Source organism: Phalaenopsis equestris, unplaced genomic scaffold, assembly GCF_001263595.1.
Source record: "Phalaenopsis equestris unplaced genomic scaffold, ASM126359v1 Scaffold000244, whole genome shotgun sequence".
NCBI lineage: Eukaryota > Viridiplantae > Streptophyta > Magnoliopsida > Asparagales > Orchidaceae > Phalaenopsis > Phalaenopsis equestris.
The window spans coordinates 109,133-120,355 of NW_018164686.1; the positions used below are offsets into that span (position 1 = coordinate 109,133).

The window sequence follows — 11,223 nt, forward strand, 5'->3', positions numbered from 1 at the left end:
TTTTCCTCGATAATCCTTTACATATCCGCACTCCACCAAATCTACTTACAATGTATGAACCATTTATAGACTTCAATATAAGTTCTACAGTAATTATTTTAAAGGAACTACCCACTTATCCCACAGTTGGTTTAGCTAAACTAAGGAATTCCAATTAGCCTCTCTTAGCAACCTATCTTTAACAATAGCTATTAATCTTCTTATCTCAAATTGACCCTCCCGGTTTTAGGGTGTTTATTAAAATGGACTATATAAATAATAAATGGAAAACTAAATAGAATGGAACTTAATAGAAAATAATTACATGTTATATATATATATATATATATATATATGCACGTATTCGTCCTTATTTGTTGTTCATATTGTATGTCTCATTTCCCTTGTCATTTGTATTTTAATAGATAACTGTTATACTGAGATTATTTGTCAAACTCACTCTTTGTTATTTTTTCATAACAAATTCAATTCAGCCACCAGTAGAACAGTCTTCACCGTAATAGGCTTTTCGGTTTTAGAGTTTTTGTTTTCGTATTTTTTTTTTAGTATTTGCTTTAGCTATTATATTTACTTTTTGTGATCTGGGTAGTTGTTCCATGTGTTATTTCAGTTTGATTCAGTCAGGTTCCTTCTTTCCTTTCAGTTGTATCAAAAGATTATTCATTATGGAATAAAAATTTACATTTCATGGCTTATTCTTGCATACGAATTTTCCTTTTGAAAAATATAAAACAGGTTCAATACATTTCATCATATCTTGGGTTGTAGGGATGTATCGCCTTCCGGACTCGGGGTGTGACAATACTATAGCACTTATCTATTTTTTCTCAAATTTTGCTTTTTAAACTATCTTCTAATCCAACTTAAGTGGGCAATAACCGCATTCATAATTTTATTGTTGAGAATTATCTCAATAGCAACTACCCTATGATAAGCCCATTCCCTAGTAATTTTATCTTTCAATTATTTATCTACTAGTAGTTTAACAGCATTCCTAATGCTAACCTTTCGAGAAAAAATGACTTATAATCATCTCGAATAACCTTGAATTTCTTGCTTTCCATTTGATTTAACATACACAAATAATATTTACTCTTCTTCTTAAGAATAGAAAACATTTTAATAAAAACATCATGATTATCCTCCTCATCATCATCAAATTATCCCAACTACATAAGCAAACATAAGCATTATAACTATTCATGAAGAAGAGCAATTCTTACCAAATATTTAACATAAAATATCATGAAGGCAAAGCAGTAATTTCATTTTTTTATTCACTCCTTTAAAATAATATAATATATTTTAAAACAGCACAATTTAGCACATAATGGAGAGGAACATGAAAGTTTTTTTGTTTGTACTTATTCAAATATGATCGGTAAAGAGAATGAGGATCAGTTATGGCATGAGGAGGAACTTCTTATCACTATCAACATTAAGCCACCACACAGTACCTAGCTTAAAATTATTCCGATAAATTACTCACTCAAAAAACTCATTAAGAAAAGACAGGATCCGTGCAATTGAAGGAGGCAGTAGCACAGCATTAATGGATTAAAATAAAACACTGATATATGTTAACAAGGATGAAGGAATATTTATAAAGGTGATTCTCTACTAAAAAAGAATCAGTTTTCTCTAAATTTTCTCAAGGATTAACTCACTCGAGAAACACACAATTGAAGATAACAGCGGTACAAAACTAATGGAATAAAATGATTGGTTAAATACTAGGAATGTAGGAATGAGTTTGAAATAAAGGTTTAATAATAAGGGAAAATCAAATGCCTAATCTTAAATGTATGATGCTGTCACTAAACAGTCAAATTTGGAGAACAAATGGTATGTTCATAATTGAAATGATCTATAAAATGGATGCCCAGCCACATCTTAACGAACAAAAACTATTCGGGCAGATGAATCCAAGTGCAGGCATAAAAGAGATTAGCAAAAGAAAAAAAAAACACTGTCAAGTTCAGTTCCATGTTTTGAAAGCTGAATAATTAAGAAGACGCAAACAACAATAAATTGTGCAATCACAAGTCAACATGAAGAAACTTGGTATTATCATTGTGCTGACTTGTTAAACCCTCACAGGGTAACTTACAATTTTCTTCTTTCAAAAAAAACTATGGGATATTTACATACAGACACACAATTCCAATGTATTAACATATCTAACACCTAAAGTTTCATATTTACATATATAACATATTGGTGTGATAAATCCATGCAAGAAAAAGTGTACTCCACTTTTAATATGTATGTGATGGTGGAATTTTTATGTGATATTAAAGATTTGAGTGCTATGCATGAAAACATTAAAAGTTTGGGTGCTATATATGTAAATACATAAGAATTTTGGGGTAGGTGTGTAAATGCCCCAAAAACCAATCAACAATTGATTGGGATGGAGTAAGCATGTGCGATAGAGCTAATGGAAAAAAAATTACCCTGATGTACGAGGAATAAAAGGGGGAGGGACTAAACAAATTCATAAGATGTTGCCCTAAAGATTTCAACCAATAGAAATCAACCTTACCTCAAAGCTTAGAAGAATTAAGATAGAAGAAGATTCAGAAAGGCAACCACAACTGGCCCATAAAATGCAAAGCAATTATATTTTTTAACATCTCTGAAGTATTAAACCAACTCTGCAATTTTTATCAAACCAATGAGGAAACAAAAACATAAATGTCTAAATGATCAATGAAATTAGAAAATGAAGCAAACGTAATGCAAATATGCTCATAACAACAAGACATAATAGAAACAAGGGGCATTTACATACATTACACAAAATTCTAATGTATTTACATTTCTCACAAAGAAACTTTCATATTTACAAACATAGCACTCAAATCTTAAATATCACATCAAACATAGCACTGCTATTACTTCTTTAAAAATGATTAACATCTTTTCATGCATAAGTTTAAAACAACAAAGTACTATGTATGTAAATATGAAAGTTTAGTTGCGAGATATGTAATTGTGTGCTAGGTATGTAAATTTCCATAAAAACAATTTAGAAAGCTCATAAAGACTGAAGCTAAAAGCAGCTTAATTCCTCAAACATCAGAGTGGTGTACAGTTCCCAACTACAAGTATGGGCCACTCACTCACAAAGCAAAGACTCACAATGTAGCATTCTTCCCACTTCTCTCCATTCAAAAAGTATCACATATGGACCATAGACTTAATTAGGAACGCAAATTCAATCTAATCATCATCGTCCCACCAATGCCATTCATGATTAATATAGCAATTACAAACTACAAGATCACTCCTCCAAAAGCTTAAAAATTAATCGACAAACTCTTCAGGTTCGCGCTACTGCACTGCATCAAAAGGCAAGAAAATGAACAAGAGAATTTTATGTTTATAAATAGGGCATTCGAAACACACACCGCCTAGAAATTTTGCAGTGATATTTCACTTCCTTCCATTCGTTCTTCAACAATCTAAAGCAATCAAATACCTCAAATGTTCTCCACTTCAAAAGCGTGCTAAAAATCCATCAAACTCAAAAGAAAAATAGCATCTTCAATCCGCCATTGAACCTTGCCGAACCCACCCCACTCTAGCTCTCACACCCCCTATCTTCCATAGAGCCATCAAAAACAATTTGCAAGAGAAGCATTCATTACCTTATCCTCCATGATGGCCTTTAACCGGACCATGGCGGCCACAGCGTCCTCCTTGGCCGCGAAGAGGCTTTGCTGAAAACCAAGCGCCCTGCGCTCCGCCGAAAGAACCCGCGCCGCCGATTCCTTTGCGGTATTGAGGATGATGTCCGCATAGGCCCTCTTCAGAGCCGCCATTTTCTACCAGGGAAACCGTTAGGAGATCAGAATGGAGAAAACGAGAGAGAAATCAGAATACTACCTCGGCCTCCTCTTCCATGATCAGATAGAACTAGGTTTTCCTCTTCCTCCTCTTCCTCCTCTTCCTCTTTGCTCTCGAGCTCTGAAGGAGTCAGCGATGGCGGTTGGAGGCTGTAAGCAGCAGTAGTGGAGGGGAAAACGGGGAGTTGAGGTCCGGCCCTTTTTCGGACAATATTTTTATGGCAATTTCTCATAATTTTGATAAGTAGGCACGTTTTATTATTTTATTATTTTTATTTTCTTGTTATTATAGGAGCCATTTAATTGCTAGGCGTTATAAAGCATGTTTCTAAAAATAGTGTATTTATTATATTCTGTTATATGTTTGATCATAATCCAAAGTTAATATGAATTTTAAATTCTATTAATGCGGGCTCAAAAGATAATATATGTTATTTGAATACATCAGTAGTCCATACGTAGAGCTACATGTGAAGTCCAATGAAATTACGTCGTGGAAGGTGATCGACTCTATAATACAAAGGAGTATTCCCCTCATGTTATTCAAGTGTTATTGTGTGTTATTCAGATGTTATTGTGTGTTATTCAAGTATTATTGGCGTGTTATTGTGTTATTATAACAATTGGAATATTCTCAGAACACAATAACACATGAATAACTTATTGGAATATTCTCAGAACACAATAACACATGAATAACTTACAATAACACACAATAACACCTAAATAACACAAGGGAAATATTCCTGGAACACAATAACACCTAAATAATATATAATAACACTTGAATAACACACAATAAAACTTGAATAACACGAGGGAAATATTCTCTGGTGTTACCGGGTTGATCACCTTCACGGCGTAATTTCATTAGACTCCGCACGTAGCTCTACGTGCGGAGTCCTGATGTAATATTTTTTTCCAGTGTGAGACAACAATCTCAACTATTATGTCGCAGATAAATAGGCTTCATTGGAAATCTTAAAAAATAATAATTTAAATTTTCTTATTTATAAAATTACTAAGCATATAAAATTTATTTAAGTATAGTTTTTATACCGTTAAATAATTAAATATTCATGAATTAAATTGTTATAGAAAAACTTCACAAAGATCTAATAATTTAATTTAATTGTCTTAGTTTAATAACTCGATTAAACTGCCTAATATTTTAGCTGTGTTGAGAGATAAAATCTGAAACAAACCACTAAAAACATATAAGTATGTTTTCATACAATTTTTATTTTCTATTTTTTGCTTAATACATTCATTTTTAATCTAAAATAACTAAGTAAATTTGTTATAAATAATATAAAAAAAATTGATCTAATTATGATTTATTTTTGAGACAATATAAATATCGATAATAAAAATTAAAAATTCGACTAAGATTCTTAACTTAATCTTTATTTGTTGTTTTTATTAATTTGTAATGGTTTCTAGTTCAACTTGACTTTACATGAAAATAAATTATTTTTAATTTCTTCTTACTATTATCAAATCAATATATATATATATATCGAGCCCTCAGCCACCCTCATGTATCTAACTATTCGAGGACCGCTCTCATTACCGTCAAACTGACCCGAGGTGAATTCAAATCCGTGACCTGAGGGAATTTACGACCTTCAAAGAGACTGTTCTACCATCAGACCAGGACTGGCGGCATTATTATTATTATTATTATTATACGTATGTGTGTGTGTGTCTATATGTATATAAAGGATCAGAATTAAGATTAAAATTAAATAATGAGAGAATGTTGAAAAAATTAGATATTACTTTTAAAAAATAACATTTAAGAAGAAAAAAAATATTAAAACAAAATAAAGTGCAAATCAAATGCCTTTAAATGCTTCACTCTATTTAAGTTTTCTAATAAATCATGAATTTCATAAGAACCAATTTAATGCAATCATATCTCATTGTTTGGCCAATAAGGGGGTTTGGGCCGGATTCAATAAAGGGATGATTTCTAACCAAAATGCTTGGGATTTAGTTGGAAATTTTTATTTTTATTTCTTCTAACACATCCATTTTAGCTAATAACTCTATTATATTTTTTTATTTGCACAAATGTTCTCTTGGACCAAATTATTCTAATGATTAATAGCTCATTATATTTGTTAGAATTTAGGATGAGTAATCCATCAATACGAATTATTTTTCTTTATAGACATTAAATTTAATGAAGCAAACTTAATTTACTTGTTTTGTATAATAAATTTTGAGCATTCAAATTATCATGAAGAGGAGATGATTAGAACTAATTCGAGTTTAAATTTGAATTGAAACTAATTTAAATCATATCTGAATCAAGTTAAAATTTGTTTATAACTGCTTCACGAATATATTTCACGAACATTTTTAGATTGTGCTTGAAGCTTTGGGGGTGGATAATTGCCTTCCAATATGCCTGATCAGGCTCTAGGCTATTCTCCTACAAAAAAACTCTGTGTTGCCCATTTCGCTTTGAATGGAATCTTGTTCGATGGAAGTACTTAGACTTCGTTTGAAGTAGAAAGATTGTTCAACTAATTTCTCATAAAAGTCATGTTCGTCAAATCGGAGGAGACCAGCTGATATCGGAATACTGGAGATTACCCACAATGGCGCATGACACAATTTTACTACTCGCTTAAAACATGGTTACAATAAGATTCAAAATGACGAAAGACAACACACAAAACAAAGGATTACAACTACTGACTCAACAAAGAAGACATAACTTGCTTGATGAGAAGGGAGTCTGGCGAGGGGAGGCCTGATTGGTGGCTGTGTTGAAGGCTAAAGAGGTGGGTTTGTTGTGGAAGAAGTAGGACAGTGGGTTGGTGATAGTAATCACATTGAACTACAGTGGGAGAGGTGCAGGAACGTCGTCGGAGGTTGGATTGGTGGGTGCGGTGAAGGCCAGAGAGGTGGGGATGCTATGGATAAGTAGGACAGCGGGTTAGCGATAGTAACGACGTCGGTCTGCAACTGGAGAGGTGCAGGAATGTCGTCGGAGGTTGGATTGTGAAATGGCAGTAGGTAAACAGCAGTATGGTAAGACAAATGCCTCGGCGAAGTCGAGATACAACCAGACCACAACTCAAACCCTTGGAGACGATCATCACTTCAAACAAGGAATAGTCAGAGCACTACCTCAGCGTTGGATACCACCCTCAAAGGGTAAATACCAAAGCTAAAATTGAATTCAGATATTAAAAAACAAGACCCCTAATCGTCAACTATTATTTACAAAGAGACTTGACCCAATTAGGAAACACTAAAATAAGAAATAGAATAAAACTAGATTTTAGATTTTAGAAAATACTTAAAATTAGAAAAGAGAATAAAATTAAATTTCAGATTTGAGGAAATGATTTAAAATTAGAAAAAAAATAAAATTAGATTTCAAATTTTAAGAAAGGATTTAAAATTAGGATGGAGAATAAAAATCATATTTTAGTTTTAGAAAATATTTTAAAATGGGAAAGTGCTGGGAGAAAAATAAGCAAAGAAGGAAAGGAAGGAAAAAAGGGAAATGAGAGAAAAGGGAAGGGGGGTGGGGGGGGGGGGGAAGAGGAAGGAGAGGGTGGCAGCACCCCTTCCTTGAGGACCAGTCGATCCTCTCTTGAGCCCTGCGTCACCAATTGCGATCGGTTTGTGAAAAAATTCAGGAAACATTTGCCTCCCGATGCTTCACCGAATGAAAATTTTTGAAGAGGTCGACATTCACTGCAATCGAACGAAACATCACCGTGTTCTCAAACAAACTTAAACATAATTATATGTAATCCATCAGCTCGCCACTTTAAAGTCCCACACCACTATTGTGTCACAAGTCACCGAAGACAACTAAGGTTGTGTTTTACACAGCTTAATTGTTGTGGTACGGTACGAAACTGTTAAACCATGTGTTTGTTTTGTGTGGTGTGGTGGTGTATTGGAAAATTTTAATAAAAATGTGGTCGCGGGCTCGACTCCACAGCCCATGTTCGTTGGCTTTGTTTTTACTTTTTTGCCCCTGGTTTGCCTCATTTGCGTGTACCATAGTGTTATGATCTTGCAGAGCTCCATTCTCCTTTCTTCTCCTCGCACTTGCTTCTTCCCTAGCAGGTCCAAGTCCCTGTTCTCAACTGTCCTCTAGTATCTTCCTACCCCTCTCTCTCCCCTTATGTTACCTCTTCCTGTGAGGCTTGTGGTTGATGTTGAGAATTATCTCAATGGTTTTTTAGCTTTGTCTACGATAAAATGGTTTTTACGACTCTTTCAATTGCAATCTTGATTTTCCAAGGAATGACTTAGCTTTGTGATTATCGTTTGTGGCTTGGTTTATGGCGATTTATGGCTTAGCTTTGTGATTTCCTTTTGTGTATTGGTTTTATGACTATATGGAAAAAATGAGAGAGAAATTAATGGGAAAATGCCATATTACATTTAAATTTTACTGAGAGACTTGGGAGTATATATTTTTTGTGATCTTGTCTCTTTACTCATTGTGATTTTTGGTTCAATGCATTTGTTGGCATGTTGCTTTGAGTTTAGAGCTTTGTTATATTGAATAATTGAATTTAGGGACAGGAAAAGACCAAATTGCACCTTTTCATGTGAATTTTGGAAGTTGTTTTTTTGGTTAGGTTCCCGTGGCTCTTTGTTCTTTATGGTGATTGTTATGTGTGATGGTGGTCTCTGTGATTGATGTGGTGCATGTGATGGTGATGTTAGTGGTGGTGGTGGTGGTGATCGTGGTTGTGTATCTGTGGTTATGTGTTAGTGGTGGTGGTGATGATGGTGTGGCGGTAGTGGTTGTGTGACGGTGGTGTGGCGGTGGTGTGTTGGTAGTGGTGGTGGTTGTTGTGTGTTGTTGTTGTGTGTTATTGGTGGTGGTGGTGATGTTGGTAGTGGTAGTGGCGGTGATGTGATGGTGTGGTGGTAGTGGCGGTGTGGTGGTGGCGGTGATGTGATGGTGTGGTGGTAGTGGCGGTGTGGTGGTGGTGTTACGTTGGTGGTTATGTGTTGGTGGTAGTGGTAGTGGTAGTGGTAGTGGTGTGGTGGTGTCTTAACCTTCACTAAAGATGAGCTCGAGCACTTCAGCTACTTCCAAAGCATTGTACTGCTACTGTGGTTTCTTCTTATTTCACGGCAGTGACATAACTACGAGAGAGTTTTACAGGTATCCAAGGAGATGAACAAAAAGTTGTGGCTTCTTTAGGTGGGTAGATGAGTTGTAGGAATCGACCGTCGATAGTCATCTGAAGCGGCTAGTTTCTTTGAAGGGCGACTTATCTCGTGACATAAACATATTACACTTTAAAAATAATATTATTATATTATTAATTATTATTTGAATAGTTTTTTCCATTTTAATTGTCGTGTTACTCACTGTTTTGTAAGGTGTCTCTTTTTATTTTGTAACATTCTAATTGGATAGCTTTCAAGTATGAAATGTGCTAGTATGAATAATTCTATTATAATCATCACTATAATACAAAAGCACAAAGATCATTTGATTCGAAACAGTTGTAACATAGCTATTTCAAAACTATCAAAAGAAAAAACATACAATCACCTTCTCCACAGCAACTTCCTGCCACAGCTGCTACGTAACAACTTTTTAATAAGTTGCACATGCCCCAGACAACCCTAAACCTTTTGAAGTCGGCCTATGGTGATTGCATTTCCTGCGAAAAGCAAAGCAGGATCTATGAACTGTTCAATCTCCAAACATAAAAGCAAAAATTCCAAGAGAGCCAATTCCTGCCATCAAAACAACAATTTCATAACAAATTGCAAAATGAAATAAACATTGAATCTGACGGATATTTGTAACACCTATATTTATCAAAACTAGAGTTTGAAATTTACATACATGACACTCAAATCATGTGTCATTACATATCTAACACCTAAGCCACCTGTCCTATGCATGAAATAGTATATTTCAGTTTTTAAAAGTTGAAATTATGATATTTTGAGTGTGATATGAAGGATCTGGGTGATATAAATGTAAAAAGTAATAATAAAGTATATGTGTTGGATATGTAAATACATAATATTTGGGGGTGTGCATGGAAATTTAAATACATAATATTTGAGACAGTTTTTTATATCTTTTGTGTTTCAAACAGCCATTAGAATTCTGTTTGGAAAACTATTTTTTTGTTGCTTTCTAAAAATTTCTATGATGGGAAGTTAGTTTTTTCAATCAAGTCTGTTGAAACGCGATGGTTGTATGAAAGTTGTTGCACGATTTTTTAGATAAAAAATTATATATTTATAATTCATATCACATTTTTTCAAGTAGTTTTATCCGCTACAACTTTACAATCATCTTTTATAAAAATTGCAGCCTCCTCAAAGAGACCCTTTTGTCTAGATTGTTTGCTATAGTTAGCTATGAAATAGTGGTTTGTTGCAGTTGAAGTGATAAAAATGAAGAAAAGTAATAGCTAGAATTAGATTTTTATTTTATTTTATTTTGTTAAATAATTCTTTGCTAGTAGTGTTATATTTTTAGACAATTTGGCTAATTTTTATTGTTATTTTTCAGCTTGAGTGTTAGAGTTAAAGGGTTGCTTCCATGGAAAGGAATCCACTAGCGCTTGAGGAAACTAGAAAGAGATGTAATTGCATGCTGACCATGTGCTTGGTCTTAATTTAGGAAATTTTTAATAGAGAGATACTCACATAGATATCACATCAATTTTATTGATTTACACATCTAAAACATTAACTTTCTTATTATTTACAAAACTAACATTTCAATAATAATTTTATCCCTAGACATGAATCTCGAGGCATTTTTTAACGAGAAATGTTGTGAATTCAATTTAAAGGCCACTCAGATCCTGATTTCAAAAAGTTTATAGTGAAAGTGGTTGTCTCGACAAGACGAATCTAATATTGTGAAAATTGGGCCAATTCGAGCCTAATCAAGTCCAAAACAAGTTTCTGTGAATTGTCGAATAAACTACAAACTTGACACATCTATGGTCAAATTGAGCATCTCGATGAGAGGAATCCAACAAATTTAAGTTCAAACAAATTTGAGGCCACTAATACCCTCAAAATATCAAAATACTCTTTATGATCAAAGTGGGTCGATGGGGTCGTTCAATCGGGTGGTTATGAAATTTATTTGTTTAATGACCAAAATACTCCTCTCGCAGGGGTTATAAATAGGTCTCCTCTCTTTACCTGAAGGAGTCGAATTATATTGTTGTTCTAGATTAAAGACCCGATGATAATTTCCGGCTATCGTCGCCATCTATTATCGCCGACCACTGTCTGCCCAATGTCGTCGGCCACAGTAGTTGGTGAACTCAGTTTGTTAACAACACATCCCAAATATGGTGTGCCGATGTATGTCGAATATAGTATAACGATA

General features: G+C 34.0%; 1 protein-coding gene across 1 annotated transcript in view; it reads right to left on the minus strand.

Moving 5' to 3' along the window:
• Nucleotides 1-4,050, minus strand: part of LOC110024087 — a 42,662-nt gene extending 38,612 nt beyond the window's left edge. Inside the window, exons 1-2 of the mRNA XM_020723830.1 lie at nt 3,892-4,050; nt 3,654-3,830 (exon numbers count right to left, since the gene is read on the minus strand). Of these exons, the coding sequence (XP_020579489.1) occupies nt 3,654-3,830; nt 3,892-3,909 (195 nt within the window). The 5' untranslated portion in view covers nt 3,910-4,050. The remainder of the gene's footprint in view (nt 1-3,653; nt 3,831-3,891) is intronic.
• Nucleotides 4,051-11,223: the final 7,173 nt, after the last annotated feature.